Raw genomic sequence first — 27265 nt, 5'->3', positions numbered from 1 at the left:
ATTTGCTTCCAAGTAATAGTGCAAAAATCACTCTCAATACAATACTGTTATGCATACATGTATAAATGACTTCATATTACTTCTAAAATCTTTGCTATTATCAATTCATTAGATACTAATACTATAATATTTACTGACATTTCTCAATTATAAACACAAATGAAATTGTTGGACACAATCACTGTACACTGTGAACTGCAGCTAATACTATATCAATTTACACAAACTTACAAAACTCATAAGAAAAAACACTACGAACAATTAATATAAAAAACGGAATATTATGAAATGCAGGACATTTCATCTAACAAAACAGAAAAAGTTCTATTTTTCCTATGCAGTCAATAGGCTAGTGTGCCAAGTAATGGATCCTCAAGAAAGTTGAATCAAGGGAGCTTCATTCAATTGTTCGTACGCTAGTGGCTGAGGAGGATAACCAGTCACAGTGTTCTTCAGGGGCTGTAGAACAGATTGTTCCTGACGTTTGGTCTCCTCATGGATGTGTTGGAACAAGCTCATGATGCAAATCCATAAATACAGCTTCAAACCTAAAAGGAAATTTACATTAATACACAAACACTATTTATTAACAAATTATGTATAATATGTGTAATATTAACAATAGCATTATTTATGCTAGGCCTACTTCACTATCTGAAGAATTACTACCATACAAATACATGTCCAAGGTAAGATTAAGGATTGGAACGTGGAATGTCAGAACCCTGTTACAGTGTGGAAAGCTAGAAAACTTAAAAGCAGAAATGAGAAGAAACAAAGTAGATGTTATGGGAATATCAGAAGTGAGGTGGGAACAAAATGGTGAAATAGTTAGTGATGAGTTCAAGATGTTTTATTCTGGAGGTGATCAACATGGAAACCGTGGTGTGGGAATAGTGCTAGGACCACGTGTGAGACATAAAGTTATAGCAGTGCGTTATGTGGATGACAGAATTATAATGGTGAAACTTCAAGGAAAGAAGAAAGACTTAGCGTTAATTCAAGTGTATATGCCACATAGTGGGTTGTCAGAAGAACAAGTGGAGGAAAACTATGAGAAGATAGAAGACTTGATGGAAAAAGAGAGAGAGGGATCATGCATTATCGTAATGGGTGATTGGAATGCTGTAGTAGGAGAAAGGCAGGATGGAAGTACAGTAGGAAGATATGGATTAGGTGAGAGAAATGAGAGAGGGGAAAGCCTTGTAAATTTCTGTAAAAAAAACTCCGTAATTGTTGTAAACACTCTGTTCCAGCAACATAAGAGAAGTAGATACACCTGGATATGTCCAGGAGATTGCAAAAGATACCAGATAGATTAGATACTGGTACAAGAAAGATTTCGAAATTGTTTGAAAAATGCGAAGACATTGCCAGGAGCTGACATTAATTCAGACCACATTTTGCTAATAGGAGAAATCAATCTTAGATTGAAGAAGATAACACAAAATCAGGTGAGCAAGAAACCCCACTTAGAGAAGCTAAGGGAAGAAGAAGAAAGACAAAAATTTGCAGAAAATTTCCAAGGAAAATATACTAATTGCAAAGCTAGTTGTAACAATAAGGATGAGATGTGGGATGGAATAAGAAGCTGCTTACAGAGGGCAGTGGATGAAACAATAGGCTACAGGGAAAGGAAAAGTGCAAAGAAACCATGGATTACTGGAAAAATGGAGGAACGGAGAAAATGGAAGAATGTAAATACAGAAGAGGGAAGAAATAATTACAGGATACCGAATAACCAGCTAAGAAGAGAAACTGACAGAGCAAAAGAACAATGGATGAAACAAAAATGTGAAGAAATTGAAGAACTTGAAAAAAGAGGAAGGTATGACTTGATGTATCGTGAAGTAAACTGCTTGGGCTTCGAAAAGAAGAAATGGAATACAATGTGGATGATAGAGGACGAGGGAGGATGTGAAATCACAGACAAAAAAGGAATATCGAATGTGTGGGGAAAGTACGTTGCAGAGCTCTACCAGAAAGAGAATCGCCCAGACAGTCTGAATGTAGAAAATGAATAGACGTGCCTGATGATGAGAAAGGATACTATATCCTGAATGAAGAATTTGAGCAAGCACTCAAAGAAATGAGAAATGGGGAAGCAACGGACACTGATGAAATCTCTGTTGAACTTATAAAATGTCTGGGAGATGGAAAAGGAGAAATACAGCACTTATGCAATGAAATCTATGAGAAAGGGGATTGGCCACAAGATTTCACGGAGACTGTTTTGGTATCTGCAGAAGAAAAGCAATGCCAGAAAATGTTCTGAGTACAGGACGATCAGCTTGATATCTCACTCGGAAAAAATTCTTCTAAGAATTCTGAATAGACGCCTATACTCGAAGGTCAGTGCCAAGTTAGAGGAAGAAGAATTTGGTTTCAGGAAAAGAAGAGATACAAGGGATGCAATTGGTTTACTGAGGACCATCGGGGAAAGATATTTAGAGAAAGGAATGGAGGTGTTTGTAGTATTTGTAGACCTGGAGAAAGCCTTTGATAGAGTGAATTGGGTTAAACTTTCAGAAATTCTGAAGAAAATTGGTGTAGATTGGAAAGAGAGAAAACTTCTAAGCAACTTATACATGAATCAACGAGTTAAAGTGAGAACAGGAGACGAAATGACAGAAGGCTGTGAAATTGGAGGAGGAGTACGACAAGGATGCTGCCTATCGCCTACTTTGTTTAATATCTATTTAGAAGATATAGTGAAAAATTGTTTCCAGGGCACAGGAGGAGTCAAATTGGGAGGAAGAAGAATAAACTGCATAAGATTTGCTGATGACATGGCATTATTCGCTGAGGATGAAATAACCATAAATAGTATATTAGAAGAGTTAAACAGCAGCTGTGAGCAGTATGGGATGAAGATTAATGTAAACAAGACAAAGGCAATGGTTATAGGACGGAAACCAAGGAATATTAATGTGAGATTAAACAGTAAAACAATCCAGCAAGTGGATAGCTTCAAGTACCTCGGATGCACTATAAACAGTGACATGAGCTGCAAACAAGAAGTGAAAATGAGAATCGCAATAGCAAAAGAAGCTTTCAATAGAAGAAAAAATGTTTTTTGTGGACCCATGGACATAGGTCTAAGCAAGAGATTAGTGAAATGTTTTGTTTGGAGTGTAGCACTGTATGGTGCAGAAACCTGGATGTTGAGAAGAAATGAAGAGAAACGACTTGAAGCTTTTGAAATGTGGACATGGCGAAAAATGGAGCGTGTAAAATGGACGGACAAGGTAAGAAACGAAGCCGTACTGAAAAGAGTTGGTGAAAAGAGATCTATACTGGAGACCATCAAGAAGAGAAAATGAAACTGGTTAGGACACTGTCCAAGAAGGAACTGCCTGCTAAGGGATGCCTTGGAGGGAATGGTTGAAGGAGGAAAAGTCCTTGGAAGAAAGAGATATCAGCTTATGGATGATATTAAATTAACTGGGTCGTATGCTATTACGAAGCGTAAGGCAGAGAATAGAGAAAGCTGGAGATTGCAGTGAAAAACCTGCCAATTAGGCAGAAAACAATGAATGAATGAATGTACGTAGCTTTAGACTTTAGTCTACTTAAATGCATAGCACTTGTGTCTTTAGTTTTATCTAACATGGTTTCATAGAGTAACAAAATTAATAGAGCATCTACGTCACCAAGTTTGACTTTGTTATACTACAAAGGCTTCCTGAAAGTAATGCCTTCTCCTTATTAAGTTATGAGAAATTCACTGATTTTAATAAAACTGCATTCATCGTACTATATGTTACCAATGTGCATATATATATATATTTCATATTCGCGAATACTCAACATGGTTGACAAAGGAAAGCAAAAAGCTTGATATAATTTCTGAAAATAGAGGAATTTCATGTTCCAAAGGTCCGCAGAAGACTACTGGCTGTGTACGGACCAAAGTAACGGAAACTGGTTGTCCGAACATTGGTCCAAGTGTACTAAAAGTAGTTGGCCAAATGTAAAAACATTCCTTTGGGCAACAGTGATTTTGGCCTGATTTCTACATACGGCCAACAGGTGGATTTTATGTTGGGTTAACGAACTGAAACCTAAAGAAGAGATAGTGTTGTCATATATACATAATTTATTATGAAGCCAAATATAAACCTTGGTACGTATAAATTATTTCTGTAAAAAAAAATAATTCCACAACACTTTCTCGTACATTTGGTATCACTTTTTTCATGGTACTGTACCTTCACGTGGGTAGCACAAAACATTTTCTAGAAATATTACTTAGTTTTACATTTTTCATGGACTTTAGTCTGCACTTTTTTTTACTTTTTACAGCTGCTAAACAATGCATATTAAAAAGTAGCAGAATGTAGTATCGGTACAACATATCATAGCCTTCTCGATAGCCTTACCATAAACTTATGCTTAGTTCTTTAAAAATCGTATAAGATAGATCTATATAGTTGAGAAAGTAGTACTTAGCAAGTAGGAAGCAATGTTATTTGTCACACACTAGAAACTTCGTGAGCAAGACGCTCAGCTTCCAGGTTATTAGTGGGTCCTAAAGATGACTCATCCTCATATCAACTTTCAATGTTGCCAACTCTCGTCTGGTAGGAATAAAATACAATTTGTCAACTGATCCCTATGGATAACTCACTCTGGTCTCCTACCAATAAGAAAGCCCTTGTATTGTTGCAGCTAAGCAGACAAACCATAAGCAATTCACAATAGATAAAAATATGTCATCAATGGCGGATGGCAAACAACTGGTGAGCGACTCCAAGTTACGAATAACTTCTATCTTCATTAAAGAAATATTATATTTTCATTATGTGCTGTGACTGCCATGTTTGGAAAGAAACACTACAACACGCTAGAATTTACAACATATTCTTGATCCTGGTCTTAACAGAAGAAAGTAGTTTTAGAAACTTACTTTGACTCACTTTTCCATGTTTGGGGAAACGTTGGCCACAGCAGTTGGCACAACGTAAGACCAACTTCAATTTGCCAACGAATATGAACCCAATTATTCTAAAAACTGTAGTTGGCCCAACGGTTCTGGTTAATGGTGAATATACACCCTGCAACAATCGACACTTTCGAGAGGTGAAGTTTTTTGTTGTCGGATAAGCTACGGAGTGGGATACCCGCAGCTACAGTGACCCATGTGATGTGAACAGAAAACAAGTGAATGATTTCATTACAGCTGATCATCGTATGACCTTCAAGGAGTTGTGTGATGCATTAATTATGGTCATAATGGTATGACAGCATTAATTTGTGTTCTCATTGGATTGGATTGATTTGGTGTTTTAAGTCCACTTTATGCACAGTAAGGCTAATCGGGATTGGACCTACAGTTTAAAGTGGGATCCGAACCACTTGTACCTCCACCGGGTATCGAACCCGGTACCCCTTGATTACAAGGCGACGACGCTACCACTGCGCCATCGGGGAGGCCAATTTGTGTTCTCAGCTACATAAAAATTGCTCAAACTGGATCCCAAGACACCTAACCCACGAAGAATATGAGCAAATGTCGGAGGTGATCAAGAACCTCCTGGTCTGTTATGAGATGGAGGAAGGTTAGGTGTTTTTTTGTAATGATGTAGCGAGGGTGAATGACCCAGAAAGAAACCACGCATTAACCGAATGGCATCGCGCTTTTTCACCTCAACAGAAAAAGTTGAAAGCAACTCGATCCTCATGAAAAGTGATGGTAACAGACGTGATGTCATTGTGACAGATTTCCTTGAACAGGGTGCAACAACATATAGTGCTCGTCCTTTGCAGACAATGAAGAAGCTAAAGGAAGCTATCAGAAAGCAAAAAATGCATTCAATTTGATACTGCACGTCCAGACATCTCAATGGAGACTCCAGAAACTATTGCCAAAATCGGGTGGTCTGTGATGTCCCAATCGCCCTACAGTCTGATATAGCTCCCTCAGATCTTGTCCTGTATGTCCTTTTGAAACACATTGTTCGCGGAGAATATTTTGAAAATGTTGAAAATATTACAGGCTAAGAAGTAGCGTGTGAAACAACAGGTACAGATATCCAAAATGGGCTTCATCAATGTGTTCAAAGATGGTGGAAATGTATACAAAATGATGGGAAATACTAGGATTATTCACATCACCTGTACGAATTTTAACACCATTTTTGCTGCTGCAATTAAAAATTTTATAAAAAAGAAGGCATTACTTTCAGGATTCCCTTTGAGCTACAAATCGAATGCAAAATAAAATGAAGTGTCTATAATCACCAGTATGCAACTTGACATACCAAGACATTAAAAGAGTGTCTTCTTTTCTTAGATTCTGGCATGGGCACCAATAATTATGGGAGCAAGACCATTTGCTTAACCTCAATGAATCATTTGGATTATCTTATTCCAACAGATGCATATTTTTGCCTAAATCTGAATAAAACTAAAATGCTAAGATTTCGAAGCTCCATGCATTTAACACATTTTTCTTTTACCATCTTCTTCTTATTTTATACAGTAAATTGAGCATAATGGTGCAGGTATCAGGTAAAGTAATTAACATATTGAAGAATTGAACATCTTTAGGAAAGTTACATTTTCATTCTTACCATTGGAGTAAATTAAAAAATTACTTACAAAGAAAAATTAGGGGTGGAACACCAAATCCTGGCTCTACACATAAAAAGACTACAACAACAGTAGCTGCAGAAAGAATGATGTCTATCGTATTCATTATCAGCCAAGGAAGAAGCATGAATCGATTTCCCTGGAAATACAATGAAATTGTTATCACTACATTTCATACATCACATACATACATACATAAGAGGGTTATCCAGAAAAAAGGAACGTTCTGCTGTAAAACACAAACGACAAATGATGTGTGCAAGAAAATTATGCTACAGAAACTACATGGCTTGGTCTACTTTACCACAAATTCGCCACACCAATTCAAACACTTATCATAGCGTGATACCTGTTTGTTGATATTTCATTGTATTGTATTGTATTGTCATTGTATTGTATTGTATTGTTATTTTTGTAACAATACACCGTGTTTAAAAAAGAATGATCCGATTGTAAAACGTTATAATGATGGATCGATGGACATCCCGTGAATGAAAGTTGTGTTGCTCGAATGGGCGTAGCCTACGATTTTAGGGAATCGCCGCTAGATGCCACTCGCATGTTGAACCTGTCCATAACTTCAATCTGTTTCAAGATGGCAACTGCTCAACAAATGGATTTTTGGTTCTGCAGTTTAGCAAGACTGAGTCAGTGATTACAGTCCAGAGTGCTTTTCGTCAGCGTTTTGGGATTGATCCGTCTTTGCCGAAGAACATTCATCGTTGGTATCGTCAGTTTGAAGAAACAGGATGTTTGTGCAAGGGTAAAAGTCCAGGTCGACCTCGCACTTCTGATGAAAGTGTGCAAAGAATTCAGCAAGCGTTTGAGCGAAGTCCACGAAAGTCTACTCGCCGTGCCAGCAGAGACCTTGCGATTTCTCAAACGACTGTCTGGCGTGTGTTAAAACAACGTTTGGTCTTTAAACTATACCGATTACAACTAGTGCAAGCTCTTCATGTTCGTGATAAAAAGAAACGTGCAGAGTTTAGCAACGCTCTCTTAGTGGACATGGAAGACGACACATTTTTACCGCTGCTGATTTTTAGTGATGAAGCTATATTTCATAAACGGTAAAGTTAACCGTCATAACGTGCGGATATGGGGGCTCCAGAATCCTCACGCAATCGTAGAGCATGAGCGAGATTCACCAAAAGTAAACGTTGTTTGCGCAATTTCTCACACCAAGATTTACGGCCCATTCTTTTTTTAGGAAAACACAGTGACGGGAGTGAGCTATCTTGAAATGCTGCAGACCTGGCTTTTTCCACAACTTCATGAGGACTCTGATGATGTCTTATTTCAACAGGACGGAGCCCCACCACACTGGCACAACAACGTACGACAATTCCTCAATGACACACTGTCTCAACGCTGGATAGGGCGCACGGGACCCCGAGACAATGCCCTACACTCTTGGCCTCCAAGATCTCCAGACATGACCCATGCGACTTCTTCTTGTGGGGATACGTGAAGGAACGTGTTTTTGTTCCACCGTTAGGTCGTGACCTAGACGAACTCAAACACAGGATATCAGCAGCAGTGACTACAGTAGAAGAAGTTACCTTGCAAAAAGTGTGGGATGAATTTAGCTATTGACTTAATGTTGTCCGTGCGGCTGATGGAGGACACATAGAGTACTTGTAATAACATTGCTAAAACTTTATCATTTTGTGAGTATTTTGCACTTTGCTCCATTTTTGTAATTTGTTTTCATCACTAAATATAACGTTTTAAAATCGGGTCATTCTCTTTGAAACACCTTGTATTTTATTTTTTTAATATTAATTTACACGTGTCAAATCTAGATGTTCCTATGACAGGATTAATTGAATAAAATACCACACATCTTTTCCTCTTTCATTGTTTATCGCCAACTAGTCAGAGATCTAGAATGCATATTGGGACCTGGTTAAAGGTAGAAATGATTACTCCTAAATGTAGGAGGAGGCAGCAAGCGGACCGACTAATGTTTAGCGATACTCCAACTTCAGAGAAACACATATTTGTACATATTCAGCAGTCACGCCTTGTAAGCAATGACTTTTGCACAATTACGTGCATTTTCAGTTGACAAATATTCGCAAATAATTGTGCTCATAAAAGTTAAACAGTAAACAATCATTTCGAAAGAAAAGAGTAGGATTGCATCACTATTTTTGAATGGGAAGAGAAACACTAGTGGACATCCAACTATGCATGAACATTTATTACCTTAATTGATCCTGTTATTAGAAGACCAGCTGAAATTAGATAAATCATGGAGAACATCAGCCCAGCGACACTTGTATACTTGATAACTAAAAGAAGAGAAACACATCATGATGTAAAGTTGCTTTAAGGATACTATTAACTCTAACTCTCTAACTAACTAACTCTCTAGCCTTCTTAAACCCGAAGGTTCATGGCTGCAGCAACACAGGCCTTCCATCTTTCCCTATCTTGAGCAAGATTTATATACTCTTTTCCATCCCTGCCGATTTCCCTTAGGTCCATCTCAACGTTGTCCCTCCATCTTCGTATTGGCCTTCCTACAGGTCTCTTACCATCAGGTTTCCCAACAAGAATCCTGTATACTCCTCTTTCCTCTCCCATTCGTGCCACATGGCCTGCCCACCTAAGTCTTCTTGATTTAATTATTCTAATAATATCTGGACATAAATACAAATTATGTAGTTCTAAATTATGTAACCTTCTCCACTCGCCTGTCTCCTCATCCCTTTTAGGTCCAAAGATTTTCCTAAGGATCTTATTTTCAAATACTCTCAATTTATGTTCCTCTTTCAATGTAAGGGACCAAGTTTCACATCCATATGATACTACAGGCAAAATTACTGTTTTGTATATTTTAACTTTTAGTTTCTTAGATATTAAACGAGAAGACAAAAGTTTAAGAAGAGAGAAGTAACATGCATTTCCTGAATTAAGCCTACTTTTTATTTCCTCTTTAATATAATTTTCATTTGTTAATATTACTCCTAAGTATTTGAATTTGGAAACTGGTTCAAACGAGTTGTTATCAATAATTAGATTTTGATTATTACCCAACACTTGGTTTCGGCCTGTAAGCATATATTTAGTTTTCTCTTTGTTAACTTCCAAACCTATCTCTTTAGCAGTTTTGAAAAATATTTTAGCATTATTCTTAATTGTATTCACATCATCCCCCAGTAGCCTAAGTCTACATCATCTGCATATGCTAACAACTGAGTCACACCATTTAATTTTAGTCCTTCTTTAGTTTCTTTTACCTTCCTAACAGCAAATTCTAAGGCAAAATTAAAGAGCAATGGAGATAATGCATCTCCTTGTTTTAACCCATCATGAATTGTAAATTTGTCAGACATGTTAATACCCACACGAATTTTACTTTCTGTTTCACTGGTGCATACTTTTATCATACTAACAAGCTTCTTAGGTATTCCAAACTCTACTAATATATTATATAATTTATCTCTTTTGACCGAATCATATGCTTTTTTGAAATCAATGAATAGTTGATGGACATTTTGATTATATTCCCACTTTTTTTCAAGTGTCTGTCTGATGTGAAAAATTTGATCTGTAGTTGATCTGTTACGTTTAAATCCACATTGATAATCACCTATAATTTCATTAGCGTATGGGGTTAGTCTTGTTAAAAGAATGTTAGATAATATTTTATATGTTGTTGAGAGTAGAGAAATTCCACGGTAATTATTGCAGTTCATTTTATCACCTTTTTTAAACACAGGAACAATTATGGATTCTTTCCACTGTTGAGGGATTTCTTCTTTATTCCATATTAAACAAATTAATTTATGAATTTGACATATTAATGAATTTCCACCATATTTAATTAACTCAGCTGGTATTAAATCAATGCCAGGTGCTTTGTTATTCTTTAGCCTTTTAATAGCATCTTTAACTTCAGTCAAGTAAGGTTCTGGAACTAAAGGTTCTGCTGTGTGTACTTCATTCACTTTTGATTTATCTCCTACATGGACATTTAAAAGGTCATTAAAGTAGTTCTTCCATCTATTTAGAATATCCCTTGGGTCAGCAAGAAAATCACCGTCTTTATCTTTTATCAAGTTTACTTTAGGTTGCCACCCCTTTCTAAACTCATTTACACCTTTATATAAATCTCTGATATTTTTATTTTTGCTGTTTGTTTCAATTTCGTTAATTTTGCTTTTCAAGTAATCTCTCTTTTTACTTCTAAACGTTCGGTTCACTTCTCGCTTTATTCTATTATAATTGTTTAGATTTGTATCATCAGAGTTATTTAACCACCTAAGTCTAGCCTGATTTCTTATTTCTATTAGATTATGACATTCATTATCAAACCATGGCTTACTTTTTCTCGGTTTATGGTATCCTATACTTTATTTAGCTGCTGATTCTATTGCATTACGTATGTGCTCCCAATTCTTATTTACGTCTGTTTCATTTATATTTTCATCATCATTTAAATCCTGCAAAATATCAAATCTATTTGACAGTTTAATTTGGTAATCTTTCTTAATTCTTTCATCAGTAAACTTTCCTGTATCAAATTTTATAACTTTTAGATTTTGTTGCTTATGATTTATCACTGAGAGTCTTTCTCTTAATTTAGCAATTACTAAATAATGGTCACTGGCACAGTCAGCACCTCTATGTGTACGAACGTCAATTATATTATTATGCCTTCTCTCATCAATGAGAATATGATCTATCTGATTATGAGTTTTACCATCTGGAGAAGACCAGGTATGTTTATGGATATCCTTATGTTTCAAAGTGGTACTTTTCACAATTAAATTCTTTGAGGTTGCAAAAGTAATCAATCTTATACCATTATCATTACTTAATTCATGAAGACTTTCTTTACCAATCATGGGTTTAAATGTCTCTTCTTTGCCAATCTGTGCATTACAGTCACCTAACAGAATTTTCATATCATACTGAGAAAATTTATCAAAGACCTGTTCTAACTCTGTATAAAAATCATGTTTAGTATTATCATCTTTACCTTCCGTTGTTGCATGTATGTTTATTAAAATAATTTTACACCACCTACCCTGTAAAACTGCATATGATATCCTCTCATTAATAAATTCTACTGTTTTAAGAGCCGAGATAATTCTATTATTTATGAAAAAGCCTGTTCCAAAATTATGATTTTCAGTACCACCATAGAAAAAAGTATAATTTTTAGTTTTACAATTCCCTTCTCCTGGCCACCTAACTTCCTGGACAGCTACTACATCTAATTTATACTTAACTATCTCATTAACTGTACACTGAAATGCCCCAGGCCGGTAAAGGCTCAGAACATTCCAGGTGCCTAATTTAATATCCTTATTCCTAACGTAGATCTTATCCTTAGTCCAGGGACCTCCCAAAGTAGTCCCCACCCGGAGATCCGAACGGGGGACTATTTTACCTCCGGAATATTTTACCTTGGGAACATCCATGGCCTTATATTGCTGATTCTTGACATGGCTTTTTACAGTGCAGAGTTGTCAGCTCTACGCCTAACCCCCAATGTGAATGGAGGAACTACTACACAATATAAACACAAACACCTTACAACTACTACACAATATAAACACAAACAAACTACACACCACAACTACTACACAAGACAAACACAAACAAATTAGACAACACAATACTATTAACTCTCTCGTTACAAATCATTGCCCTCAGTTTTGCATAAAGATCAAGAAGGAAAAGGCCATTGATAAACTTTGTCCTCAGAAGATTTTACAGATTTTCTAGATTAAGCAATAATTTCAAATACTTCCTTCTATCTTGTTTCATAACAAGTGACTTTCTTAGTGGGTGGGTAAATATTCCATAATCTTCGTGGCAATTAAAATTATACTGATACATTTTCATGTTGTATGTGTAAATATGTTAAACTATCCATAAATGTTTTGACATGCTTCGCATACATCTTCTCTAAGTATTTTTAATATCATTCAAGAAAATGTATTGAAATCTTAAAAGCATGTTAAAGAATGAGTACAGTGTGTACATTAGGTAGTTGTAATTTTCTTAACGTCTAGTACTCAAAGAGAATAGTTAAATTTCTTCCATAGATTGTGTGCAGCATTGGCTGGATACAAAAGTAGGTAGCTGTTGTTACAGTAAAATTACACCCATTATTACAATGATTGAAAATTCAAGGCATAAAAATTACATGGAAATATGCCTTCCATCATTATGTACAAACTACACTACATCATAAATATCAATAAATTACAAACATTAAGATAAAAGACAGGAAAACTCAAAATATGGCTCGATTTTAAATGTTGTGAGGAGATGACACCAAATATCTATAATTTCATATATGTAAAAACTATTTCCTTCAAATAGAAGATAAACAATTATTGAGTCTGTTACTTTATAAAAATATTAATTGCTCCCGCTAGGACTGGTAGTAATAGTACTACAGTATCAGTAAGAATTAAATACATGGGAAAATATATTTCAATATTTCCATACACTAATCTTTTCTTTATGTTCTACATCGTGTATTATTTATTGACCATAAACCATTCAAATGCAGCAAATGAATGCAAAATTTTCTAATAGTTACTTTTTCTGATGTATTCTCGATCCTTTTCATCTTCTGCATATCGTTTATCAAAGTCAGATGGATTAACCCGAGTTCCATCCACATAAGCTTCTGGTGTTGGCACAAACAAATGGGGGTCATCAATCATGATGCAGCACAATACTACACTCAGTAGACGAAGGAACTGTAAATTGATAAGATAATATTTTTTTAAAAATATTTACAATCATATATAATAAGGCTTTTAATTATTAGGAATCAATACAGCATGAATAATTTTTAGCTTCAGATTAATCTAAAGGATATAAGCATTCAAATAATTTCTTTCTTCAGTAGGCAATATGTAGGGTTTTCGGGAAAAAGCACATCAAGTCACGAACTGCGATTTTCTGATGTTTTTATTTGAGTAACACTGAATCAACGAAAGGAAATAATATAAGTATAAATTTATATTGGTATGTGTAAAGATTCTAAACAGTGATGTTCCAACATCCACAACATGTCTGTAATGCTTGCTGTAAAATTATTATTTTTTTTACTTGAGTGCTCTTGCCACGAACAGTCTAGGTATATAAATAAAGAAAAAGGAGTCACTGAAAAGTTTCGAGCTTCACCCTGAAATAGTAATTCGATGGGAATGAAATTTGTTATATATCATCTTTAATAGCTGATATGAATATACTATAAACAACATGTTCAATAGGTGACTTTTCTTGGTTTACAATTTATTGATTTTTTTCCAAGGTAAATAGGTTCTATTTTTTCTCTCTTTTTCTTTTTTTATAATTTAGGAAAGAGATATTATTCGAGAGAGTCATATCAGGTGATTCAAATATATTCTCAGTATTCTTGTCTCTTTTCTGTAATTGTCTTCTTTAGAAGAATTGTACTTCCGAGTGCTGCAGTCCCAGAATTTTCACAAGGTAACTTGAAACGTTAAATGGAGACCATGTTTTCCATTAACTTTGAAATGGGTCCCATTAAAAGTGTTGGTGAAAGCATTTTCTATCTTCTACAAAAATGTCATTCATGGTGAAATACTGATTATGATGCTAAATCCATAATTTTCATAAAAGAGGCATATTAGAATAGAGATTTCCTCCGAAATCCGGAGGCATTTTTAAAATAAAAATATATGAAACGCGCAGCATGTTATTATATTATATTCTTGTTAATATTTCTCATGTGTAAATTGCAAGTTTGTGTACTTTTAATAACTTTAATCATACTAGATAATTACACTAAAAATAAAAAACCGCAAAAATACCTAAATGAAAACTCTAAAATGAATAGAGAAAGCAATGATTGTTTCTTCTTCGTTCTCCCCATGCTTAAAATTCTAATACCAAAGACCTCAGTTCGGCAGTTTAACATTATAGCCATTACAGTCTCCTGCAAATTGTTGCGGAAAAGAGAAACAAGAACATTGTTGAAGTCCTTGCATGAGACTTTCATGTAAAGTCAATCTTCTACATAGTTTTTGATAACATAAGCCAGTTCTCAATAAACTCATTGGAGATATGGTCAAATTGTACAAGGGTCATTCAATCTCAAATCAGGCAAGAGTTTACCCTCGTAGTAACAGAATTTGACGATATTTGGTACACAGCTTTGCCTTGCTCCAAAACCAACACCTGTGAAAGGGTTTTTATGAGGGTTGTTCAAAGAGTCTTTTTTCAAAGAGTCATTTTTCACAAACATGGAAACGAATGAAGATACAGAAGCGTTCTTCAGCTTGTTGTAAAGAGAAAATACAGTACAGGGGTTCCCAAACTTATTTGTTTCGCTGTGCCCTTAGTGTTTGAAAATTATACCGCGGCGCCCAAGTCAGAATGCAGGCCTCTCTAACACTTGCATCACTCAGTGTGGTTAGGTTGCTTGCCTTAAGTGAAAAAATAAGCAGACATTTTAAATTCAGGAACATTTTATGTGTAAAAAGTACTAAGAAAGCACATGTTTGTAACAATCATATCATTTCAGTGGCGCCCCTGTAAGCCAGCCACAGCGTCCCAGGGCGCCGCGGCTCACACTTTGGGAACCACTGCAGTAGAATACTACGAGATGATCAGTAGTTGAAACTTAGTCCAATTTGAACACTCCGTTCAAATGTGTAAATTTCAAATTTGAACAGCACAACCCCCCCCCCCCCATTCGATTTTCTCATTTTTGGATATTTTCAGTCCCGATTAGCCTTTCTGTGCATAAAGTGGGCTTAAATCACCACCAACTCAATCATTTTTTGATATTTTTAACTACCATCATTCGACTTTCGACTGAAAAAGTCATATCCTTTTTTTTCCATATAAGAAAGAAAAATTAGATTAAAATTTGTCCTGCACCAGCAATGAACTGAGCCGCAGTGGGACTATGCTGAGACTTTTCATTTACTTCGCCATAAAGAATGTAAATACTTACTGTACAGGGACACGATGATATTCCACTTGGTTGTTGTCTTGTTTATAAGCTGTCATTTCAAATTTCTGCGTTTTGTTGCCATACTTTTAGCCACGCTCTTGGGAGACAAGATTAGGTATATTTAAATTCATTACTTAATGTGGTAAATAATAATATATTTTCTTAGTAATTCTTCTCTCTTTACCAATTGCAACATTATTTTTCTAAGAAGGATCATATTTCAGAAAATATTATAATATAATCCAGATTAAATTTACTCTTGATTATATTATAACTACAAATTTATCTTGGGTTCTGCTAGTGTGTATTTTTTTTGTTACGAACTGAACTCAATATAAAATGTATTCGATAATGCTCTTAGAAATTAACATTATTAATGTTTAAGAAGATTGTATATCTGTGTTACTTTCTCTAGCAAAGGATATTCTTTTCTTATACCAATAATCACGTCAAAGCACGTATACATATTAAAAAACAAAAAAAAAAAACACGTGAACAACAATGAAAATTACTTTATACGCCTTCAGCCCTGGTACTTCCCCATTATATAATTCAACCCTTAAAATTCATCTCCCAGAAAATGAATGCCATCACATTCTCAACTGATGCTACCGCCTTTACCTTCGTTGAAGTGGGGAAATTGGGGTATTTCCATTGGCTGCTTTGGTCTTTGCACCCAGGCTAAAATTAGTGGACTCATGTGATACACAGCCAGTGGCGTAAATAACACCCCCGCAACCACCGCTGTGCGGGGTACGCAGTAAGAATGATGAATTAAAAGTCTTTCTTTCGGCGTTAAAATATATTTTCAACCTAACATATTATATTTTTATCCCCCTTCAACTGCAAGGAGAAAATGTTAATCACTAGAAATAGAAAACTATAATGTGTTGCACGATAAAGCACCACCACACACGTCTCACACTGCCAGGGCTGCTGCAGATGAAAGGAAGTTCAGAATATTCTGCCACCTCCTGTATTCACCAGACCTGGCCCCCAGGGACTTTATCTGTTTCGACATTTGAAGTTTGAGTTAAAGGGGCAGCGGTTTGACGACGAAAAGAAGACCACGTGTGCTTTTTTGAGTCTCGGGATGAATCCCTCTACAACACTGGAATTATGAGCTTGCCATCCAAATGCGGAGAGTGTCTTAATAGAGGAGGAGACTACATTGAAAAATAAACTTTTTTATCACGTGCTACTTAATGTATTTTTTCTATATTCGGCTTGGTCACCCCTCGTATTTTTATATTTGTATGTAGCCTACTTAAAATAAATGTACGCGTGAATTAATATTTTAGAAAATAATGGTTTTGTTTTTTAAAAAAACGAGTAGGGTCGTACAACTGAAACTTGCGAGGGGTGCAGAGCGTGTTAGTTACGCTACTGTGCACAGACAACTGTATTTAACTGAAATATCTGTAAATTTTATTTGAGATTCCACTCTTTGTCGCTTTTGATCAACTTACACTTATGTGCAGATATAGAGTGATGAGACCTTACCCATGCCGAGGATGATATTGAGGATATGCTGATCGAATTCCTGAGATATCTTCAAAGCTTCAGCAATTGACCTGGTTACACAGCAATGATATTCCATTTAAATTTATCCACCATCTCATCCAATTTTGAGGTACAGGTCACCCAGTTAGAGGTTCATTTCCAAGCTTGTTTACACCACATTTAATTTAAATTGAGCCGTCCAGCACTTAACTATAACTTTAAAGCAACATCTGTCTTCTCGTGTCTCATTGTTGGTCATGCAGTTCTTTCTAATTTGATAAACACATTGTACTTGGCTCTATTCAATTATGTGCAAAACAAAGGAGATTCAACTGGTGGACATGTGATTATATGGTATATTCATATGAAGGATTAATAACGAGATAATGCAAAGTTTCACCCCTCTCCCATCTCTCCTTCATGGTCAAGAACAAAACTTTTAGTCACCCTTCGTAAACAAACTTAAAATCCTGAATTTTTTTGTTTTTAGCTATTATCATTTACAGTAATTGTGTATAACAGCAAGAAATTTGCAACCTGCGTCTCACAATATTTTGCTGACCTTTCCCGTCACAAATAAAATATTATGTATGTAATTATGGCGCTTCCATTTCTAAAATCAGACACAGAGTTGAGATGGGGAGGGATCACTTCACTTTCATCAATTTCTTTGATTATAATAATGTATATATTAGGGTGTGCAAAAAGCCAGTATGCATTAAATACAACAAATAAATTTTCAAATAGGAAAATAAACCTACCGTCAATTTTTTTAAAGTATGTACAAAATAATCCTTCATCATTGTCCATAAGAAGTGTTTAATCAAGAGTGGGCAATATTTTTGTCGTTTGATTTCTTTAGCATTGACCATTAAACTGACTCAATTCACTTACTTATGTGTCAGATTTAAAAGTTAACATTCTGTTTAGGCTACTAACCAAATTAATTATGAAATAATACTTGCAACGTCCTGCTAGAGAAAAGTGCCTACTACACCTACACGAGCACGTCAGCTGGATGCAAGTATACTAACTTGGTTACGACCAATCAGTAGCACCATACGCTCTGCAAAGTTTTACCCATTATGCTAACCTTTTCTCCAGCGGTGGTATGAGATTCTATTTCACTCATGGTTCGGGAATAAGTACACTGTCCAACGTTAGAGAAAGTTTAATGAATGTAGCTGGATACACTTATGCAACTATAAACGTTGTAAGTTTAGCACACGCCCGTGTAGGATATTATACTCACTTGGCGAATATATTGCCACACAATGGGGGGAGAATGGCTTCTGCAAACTGCCGTAAACTGGGAACAGATACACTGCTGCTGCTGCTGCCCTCTGGGGTCGTATCCTTAGCTCCAACAAACTTCAGGAAGTGCAGTCCTTTACTAGCGCCGACTTCTGTAACTGCAGGGAACTGTTGGCTTTCGGGGAACAAAGGGGCATTTATTAGGGTCACCCTCACGATAACCGTAGTATTTCCCCTGACCTGTAATTTTACCTTCTGAGCGGTTGCCTGGAAACACAACGCCACACTACCCTGGCGGGGTGCCGCAGGTTGATAGGGGGAGGAAACCTCTCGCAACAAGCGGAGCGGGTCCTCTCACCCTAAAATGGAGTTGTTCTCTTTCGCCAATAAGCGGAGTGGGTTCTCTTGCCAAAGGCAGAGTTCAACCTCTCTCGCTGGAAAGCGGAGTGCGACTTCTCTAGGGAGCTTTGTCTCTCGCTAGAGCGGAGTGCACCTTTCTTCCTTCCTTAAGAAGCTTGGCCTCTCGCAAGAGCGGAGTGCTCCTTTCTTCCGGGTCAGTTGGTAAGAGAGATCTTATCGTGAGCCGACCTGAAAGCCAACTGAAGAAAATCTGCTCCGCGGCTGGTTATATGGCCTCGGTTCAGGTAGCGCCTCTAGCGCCGTTCACGCGAACTACGTGGAACCGTGCTAGAGCAGGCAAGGCCATCTCTACGGCAGACGATTGAACTACGTGCTCAAGGTACAAACGATAAATACATATAATATTAAACGTGTGCTAAACGTTAATATACAATTATCAGATAAATAATACATATTCTTTGCGACAACGCAGGGCCTTATTAACAGAATAATAATAAATTACTACTGATGAACACAATTATCAAGCAGGTATTAACACATGTAACATTGAACAAATAAATAAAATAACTTTGAACATAATAACATGGTTACATATACACTGAGTAAGTAAACATTAGCGTTACTAATGAGAATGATCTCTCAGGATCATTACATACTTCATTTTATAACTATTGCATATGAAGCACATGCATTATTTTTACACAGCATAATGCATTTTATAATATCCAATAGTGCCAGATACCAACGTCAAAGTTTTGACCCAGGATAAATTCTATTCTCGACCTAGTCATATTTATTACTGGTGAGCTGCACTATGATCAAGATGATGGATGAAGCTATATTGTGGTTTTAAAATGGCTACAACTGCACTAAACTATTGAGGCTTTTTTCTTTATTATGCAAACTACGTAGTGTTATCTACTTTTAACGACACAGATTTTTTAAACCTCTTAGGCTATCTTGACCAGAATGTGTTAGTGATTAGAGTATGTGTATTTTTTAATATCAAGAAATATTTCATCTCTTGGAATGAGGACTATTTTATTCTCACCATTAACACCATAAAAAATTTCACAAAATTATTTATGTGAAAGATAATTTGAAGTGTGGGATTGCGTTTAATTTTTTTTTTCCCGAACACTTTAGTAACTAATTAACTAACAGCCAAAATAGGAACGGAATGAAACATTTTACTTGAATAAATTCTTCTCTGAAATATGTGGAAAATAAACTTAAAATAAAATTAAACGCAATCCCACACTTCAAATTATGTTCACTCGCTGGAAAGAAAAACAAAAGTCATTTATTTAGAACTGTAGCCGCAAGCTTTCAGAGAGAGAAATTTTTAAAAAAAACTGTTGACTGTAATATTACGTCACCATTCATGTCATGTTACAGAAACACACTGGTAGCGGAAAATAGAAATCACTTGACACAGCACCATTCACCTCTCGCTCAGCCGCTATCAGTATGTCAAGGTATCTCGAACTATCAACAAAAAACGCCCAACCGGACATGCCTACATTGGGCATCCAAAGCAATCCTCCGGCCAGCTGAGGGGGATGGAAGTTCGACAGATACCCTTTTAAAAAACAGACGCCTTATTATTCTTCAGTGGAAGACATGTTCGGAGGCGCGTTCGTGAAATTAAAAGTACAAATAATAATAATTTAGTAATATTACCAATGCTACACGTAAATTGTTTTAATATGCAAAAAGCAACATCACTCACACCATGGACTGTCGGACTCTACACCAGGACTACTGACGAAATTCTAGAATTTTTTTTTCGGAAAATTATTCCCGGAAGAGTGGCACGTTACCGGCTATACCCGGAAAAACCTATCCTAAGCATTTCCCAACTCCCGAGAGCACTATAAATGGGGTTAACAACCTGCTTCAGGAGAAGAAGCCAACGAGAACGCCAAGGATGGAGATCGGGTCGCGAGAGCGCGACAGTGACCGGACGTGGAATATCGTCTACAGGGCCAGAAGCCGTGGGGCCCAAGCTAGAGCCTGTCATGAGGCCAGCCTCAGGCCAGCCAGCGGGACCAGCGTCCAGACGATCCGGAGATAAGTATCTGCCCCTTTATGGTGCTCTTCCTTCTGCCCCTAACTTCTCCCTCTTAATAATCTATTGGAGTGATAACCAAATAAACTCAGTCACTTAGCTATTCAATTTGTATTTATTTAATTTAACTGCTCTACCTCTGACTCGTTTCCCGTTGGTCTACGGGTCCTACTCTCAATCACAGAGGGTGAAATCTGGTACGACTAATTTTTCAACGCCCCCAATTGTGTCTCCAGGGACCAGCCCTGAGACAGGAACCTTAACTCGTAACGTTACTTTTAACGACACAGAATTTTTAAACCTCTTAGGCTATCTTGACCAGAATGTGTTAGTGATTAGAGCATGTGCATTTTTTAATATCAAGAAATATTTCATCACTTGGAATGAGGACTATTTTATTCTCAAAAATTAACACCATAAATAATTTCACAATAAGTATTTATGTGAACAAATAAAACTAAGTCACCGTGAATAACATAATGCTAATCACTACGAACACAAAAAGATAAAATAACGAGACAAATTAAAAATGCAAAAACAAGAATTTGGAATTAGTGCACCCGACTATTTTCGTAACTACATTAGTAGCTATTAATTAAATATCAATACAAAACATTATATTTTTAAAGCAGCCCTATTATTTCATGGAAAGTCATTGTGAAATACTTACAGCTTCAATCCAACCCAAAATTACTCCTCCAGTCCTCAAATTGAAGCAGAAACAGAACTGCCTTAAGCATGCCATTTTCACTGTCTGAAATAAAACAGAAATGTAAGTGTTAAGTGTACTTCAGATATAACCAGTGCCGGACCTACAAATCTTGCCCCCCTCCCCCCCGCAAAATACACCTCTACCTACCTACCTTTACACACACACACACACACACACACACACACCCATACACTATATAATGCATAGGCGTGCGCAGACCCTCTGATTAGGGGGGGCAAAAGCCTTGATGAAAGTTCAGTCGGAAGGGAAAAACCTCATTTTATCTCACTGTTTAATTTCATTGCATTGGTTTGATTGATTGATTGATTTAGTTTATTTTACTTCGCGTTTTGTGCCTCTTGGCTAACTTGCGAAGATGGGGATGAGTGATGAAATGATGAAATTGGTGAATGGACATTCACAAACAACCAAGCCCGAGCGGGATGCGAACCCGGGGCCCTTGGCGTCGCAGCGCGATGTGCTAACCACTCGGCCACAGGGTCCGGCTCATTGCATTGGTGGGTGTATATGTACTATATACCTATAATGCAGCACCATAGAGGCACCATAAATTAAATGTGCCGCGCTCCTTTTCCTCCAACAATTGTGTTCATGCATTTAAGACAAAACAGTTTTAGCAACAAGAGTCTGAAGTACTAAGTAGTAATAAGTTCTCTGTCTGGCAATTTACAATGTATTACAGAAAACAAGAAAATTGCGAGCTAAGCGAGCAAGAAATTTTTTATATCCAATTTTTTGTACACTGAAAACAATATTGATTTAATATGGTGCAAAAAATTTCAGGGGCGCCATGGCATTCTGTTTTACATTTTTTTTTCATTTAGATCATTCGGCACCCAGGGCCAACTCCCGCCGCCTCCTAGCTATGGCTCTGAACTTGACAAGACTAAGAACACAAATATTGCGAGCGAAGCTAGCAAGAACATTTTAAGAAATGTATTTTTATTTGTATAAAATTAGAGGGGGTAAATTGCCCCTTTGTGCCCCCTGCAGGTGCTCCTGGCCGCCTGGAAGAAATAATGCAAGAAAGGCGTGAAAACTAATTCCATCTTCAGTAATCCTCTTGTCCTGTTACTCTTAGATTCTACTAGTCTTGCATTCTCTTACCTCAATGTTTGCCCCTCTAGAATTGATTTCCGTCCAAGGTTGGGGAGGGTCAATGCACATTGACTCTCCCCTATGGTTGCCCCACTGCACCCCCTTCCCTCGTAGTTGCTTTGAACTTTAATCGCTTGAAAATACTTGCTTATCCTTAAGGGTATAATATCGTTTAATAACGGCGATAATATTCCTCTACACTAAATTTATAGATGAAAATATAATAATGTACGGACATGGACGTCTGGAAGGGGGAGGGAGCAAGGATGGTCACACCACACCCTTAGAAATAGAATGTCATCGAAAAAGTATATATTTAACATGTATAAATTGATTTCAGTAATAGTAATTTAAAGTAATGCAATAATTTCACATTCAAGTGGTGTTTTTTTGAAGGAGCAACACTATTATCGGGGTAATATACCTCATGAAAAAATACCTTGCTTGTCCCTCCGTGGAAAAAATCTGCAGACGTCCATGATTAGGGGGGCAATTGCCCCCCTTGCCCCCCGTGCGCACGCCTATGATATAATGTGTATATGTGTGTGTGTGATTCTTGATCTCATGTTGACAAAGTCACATACAAGGGCCTACAGGAAGATTCAAGATTAGAGTTAGGCTGGGTACAAATGGTCATGATAGAAACAGGTTAGGCTTAGGGGGGACCACATTGGTGTGTTCCAAGCGACATCCATATTGCTGACCGCCATAATGAATTCAACTCAATTTTTTTTAAATGGGAAGGGGGTGTGATGTATATATGACACTGTTTTCTCACACCTTGGAAAATGAAACATTTGTTACAATCATGCAGTCATAACTTTTTCCTGATTAAAGATAGGTTGGAGAAACCCTCACCACTGCATTTCTCGTGAAATTCTAGCTTAACTGTAATGCGAGAAACCCGGAATTTTTTCAGCTTTGTCCCGGCATAAAGCTACTGTAGGGCCCACCCAGCCTCAAATGCAATGGTACCCGGGGAAGAGTAAAGGCGGCCGCAGCGTGGTGCTGATCACATTACCTCCAAGATGGCAGACATCGAAAATATGTGGTGTCCTACCTCCACATACCCTAAATGTGTCTTCATGGCATGATGCTATATGCACAGGGAACTTTAACTTTACCTGTGTATATTGTATTCGTTTCTGTACCAATGAGTAATATGTTTATTTTTTACATATACACATATACGAATCCTCTTCTATGTTAATGGCTGAGGGCTCCCTAAAAGCTTACTTGTCCACCCGCCCTCCCCAAAAACGCACTTTGGAGTTTTGCGGTTTGTAGATCCGGCACTGGATATAACTAAGGTAAAATCCCCGCTCTCTTTTTTTTCTTTTTTGCTATAAAGAAATATATGGGAACTGTGAAGGTAGGGTCGAACACATTCACGATCTCGGTACATGTGCAAGTGAAGTAATCCAGAAGAATATATTTACAAAATGGAACACAGGATTGGACTGATAATTTTTTTATTATTATTCTTCATTAATGCAACCTTAAATAAATACGAAACAATCATTTACCCCCAGTAAATAAGTACCTGCGAGTTATGGTGGCTGGAGCATGGTGATAATCACATCACCTAAAAAAAGGCATGGTGAAATAAACACAGGGTGACTTAGTTTTAATGAGACGAAACAATTCCTTAGAGTAAAAAATTAATAATATCATGCATTTTGATAAAAATAAGCAAAGTGTATTCTTGAACCTTGAGGGTAAATGTAAAGGAATTTATAGCTCATTGAGTGGAAATTCTAGCTCCAGTTTGTTCCTGGCTTCTGATAGTTTTGACCACTGACGTCATCACACTCTGGGCTCCAGGATCGTCCTTGGCATCTGCTGGCAGCAATAATCAAGATTCAGTTGAGTACTGGTCCCACGTCCCAGACAGCATCAATCTCCGAGATCCATTTGAATGACTAATGACGCCTGAACTTCCGACTTCGAGCCTCACCTATCGAGATCCAGTTGTCTTGGCCTCGGAGATTGGCATAGAACATAGTTCGTGGCCCAGACTTAACATGAAAGTCTACACCATAGTCATCTAAGTCGCCAGGTGTCCCGGCTTCGAATCCTGGTCTAGACATGGATGTTTGTGAGTGTCATTTACAAACAATTGTTTTTTTAGCAATAAAATAATAATGAACACAATATTTTGAAAATGTTCTTCGTAACAGGTGCAATTTCTTTAGTGGTGCTAGAGTCCTCCTTTACAGCAAATAAGGTCCAAGGTAGACTCTTAAGATCTATGTTTTAGCGAATTACAAAGAAACAATCTACCATACGTAAGCAATATGTTAAGATGATATTATTGTTATTTTATTAATTAATTTTTCTTTCATATCAATGGTGTTGTTGAATTTTCTTTAAAGTTTTCGTGTGTAAAATCTATCGTACTTGAAACTACAGGGAAAGTTGTGAACCTCAATTGGGACCCCCTTATTCGATTCTGCAAGGGCGGGGGGGTAGTGCTTCTGATGGTGTGTATTAGCGTTATTCGAATATTAACATTATCGGCCTGTAATCAAGAGGTCTCGGCTTTAGTTTTCAGTGGTGACAAATCTCAATGTTAGATAGATTCCTCTTCATTCAATTCTTTGGTAGTTTTGAAATTTGTATTTGGAATATTATTGATTGAATTTATTTTACGCTGTTCGGACATATTTTGTTCGTTTGGACTTAACAATGCCATCCATATTCATCATACGTAAACATGGCTTTTGGGGAAGGGCTAAATCCGCCAATGACCGTAGTGTATTTAGGTATGGAAAATACAAAAATAACATCAGTTGTGGCAGTGTAAGTATTCTGACAAAATCACCAGATGGATGTGCCAAATAGGTGTTTTCCTTGTTTGCGCTTCAGTACACTTATCAATGACGATAAGAAAATTTGTTAAATGGAAGATAGGATGCTTCCCAAACATTCTTCTCCCTTTGATACTATTTGCGCAGCAAGTTTTCGTTACTTTCCTCTATCTTAACAGTCGTACTGTCTATGTATTAATGAATGAGGTAAAAATAAAAAAAAAGTTCCGAGAAAAAAGCTAGGATCCAGCTGCAATTAGTAATGCAATAGGAATTTGTAAAACGTTAATTACTGAAAAACCTTAATTTTGTCTCTTATCTTTCGAATATTTTCCTTGAATATTCTATGGACGGAAATTATATCAATGAGGTCTTCCTTTGTTTATACTGCCGACTTCAGAAGAAAGTAAGAAAGAAATGTTTATTTCGAATTACAACAAATATCAATCTGTAGATTACAAAGGAGATCTTGAATACTTCCGTTTCTTCAAATCGTAGCGTTCCACCATGAACGCGGGGATCTTAAATAGGGATGTAACTTGCCCCTCCCGATTATTACTATTGATGGTAGAGACAGCCCTGAACGGGCCAGGTACAAATATCTAACTTAACATTAATATAGACTCATACTGAACTGAGCAATGCGAATGGCAGATAAAGGGTGTAGGATAGCTTACCATGTTCGGTTTAGAAAACAGACCAATAGCTCCTGCTTCTCCGATGATTCCAAGTAAAAAGCTCTCGTGTCGCTCTCATGCGCACTTATTTAAACCCTCACTTGGTCTTTCGTCACCTCTAGCCAAAGGCCAGTGTTCTTACCATTTCCTGTAAAAGGCTTATCCTACACATTTCTGAGCAGGTGCTGGCAAGGTCTGCCAGGATCAATATTTCTGAAATCGAACGGATATGCCACGAAATTATGAACTTCTTTTTTCTTCTTGCCATATTCTAAAAAGTGACCATTATTGTGAGACATTTCAGTTAACGATAGAACTTTGATGTAATAAATATTCATCTTACAAAATCATTTTATTGTCTATGTAACGAATGATTGATTGATTGATTGCTTTATTTTACTTCTCTTTTTGTGCCACTTTTGGCTAATTTGCGAAGGTGGGGATGAGCAATGATATGATGAAATTAATGAATGGACACTCACAAACATCCATGCCCACGCTGGGATTCGAACCCGAGACCTCTGGCGTCGTAGCGCGATATGCTAATCATTCCGCCACGGCAAAAGAATGAAAGAATTATTTGATTAAATTAATGAGTATTATGTCGAATCCGGAATTATTCAATTATGTTGGTTACCATGAAGGCGGTGGTATTACATTATTTTAAATGACATTTGTGCTCAAATATTTAAGTTAACCGATACTGTTGTCGTGAGCAGTGTCATAACAAACATTCGTATCTAATGAGAGTTGGAACTCACGATCGTATTTTATATTAATGTTCTGAAGTTTAGTGTCGCTACTTTTTAATGTTAATGATTCAAGGAAGATGAAGGATTAGGTGAACTGATGAAGTGATAAACACGAAGAATCAGCTATGCCCTCGTCAGGATTCGAGAACAACTCTTTTCGTGGAGGAGCGTTTTTATCAAGCAGGTTATGCCAAATTTACAATTATGATCCCCTTCCTAAAGCACAAACTTAAATTCATAGGGTTACTCACATTTTATTGTCAAGTACCATATATACTCTATATTGTTAGTCCAAAAATAATCTTGCTAATGAATAATTATACTAAAAGGTCGAAACAAATACCTCTGAATGTTTCTTTGAAGAAAGAGTTGCAAAATTCACTTGCAGCTACTCTCCAGAGTCTAATCCGTGTGCAGAGTTGGGTGGAGAAAAGTGGACTCGCGAATT

General features: G+C 36.8%; 1 protein-coding gene across 1 annotated transcript; it reads right to left on the bottom strand.

Annotated features, from left to right (window-relative positions):
* Positions 1-27265, bottom strand: LOC145995326 (uncharacterized). The gene is made up of 6 exons (XM_083131934.1): positions 27161-27265; positions 21418-21501; positions 13166-13328; positions 8806-8891; positions 6604-6733; positions 1-548 (listed from the first exon to the last, which is right to left on the bottom strand). The coding sequence occupies exons 2-6, from the start codon at positions 21490-21492 to the stop codon at positions 373-375; spliced, it is 630 nt and encodes a 209-aa protein (XP_082988060.1). The 5' UTR covers positions 21493-21501; positions 27161-27265; the 3' UTR covers positions 1-372.

This window comes from Lepisma saccharinum, chromosome 11 (assembly GCF_977018435.1).
Source record: "Lepisma saccharinum chromosome 11, izLepSacc3.1, whole genome shotgun sequence".
NCBI lineage: Eukaryota > Metazoa > Arthropoda > Insecta > Zygentoma > Lepismatidae > Lepisma > Lepisma saccharinum.
This window is presented reverse-complemented; position numbering and strand designations above follow the sequence as displayed.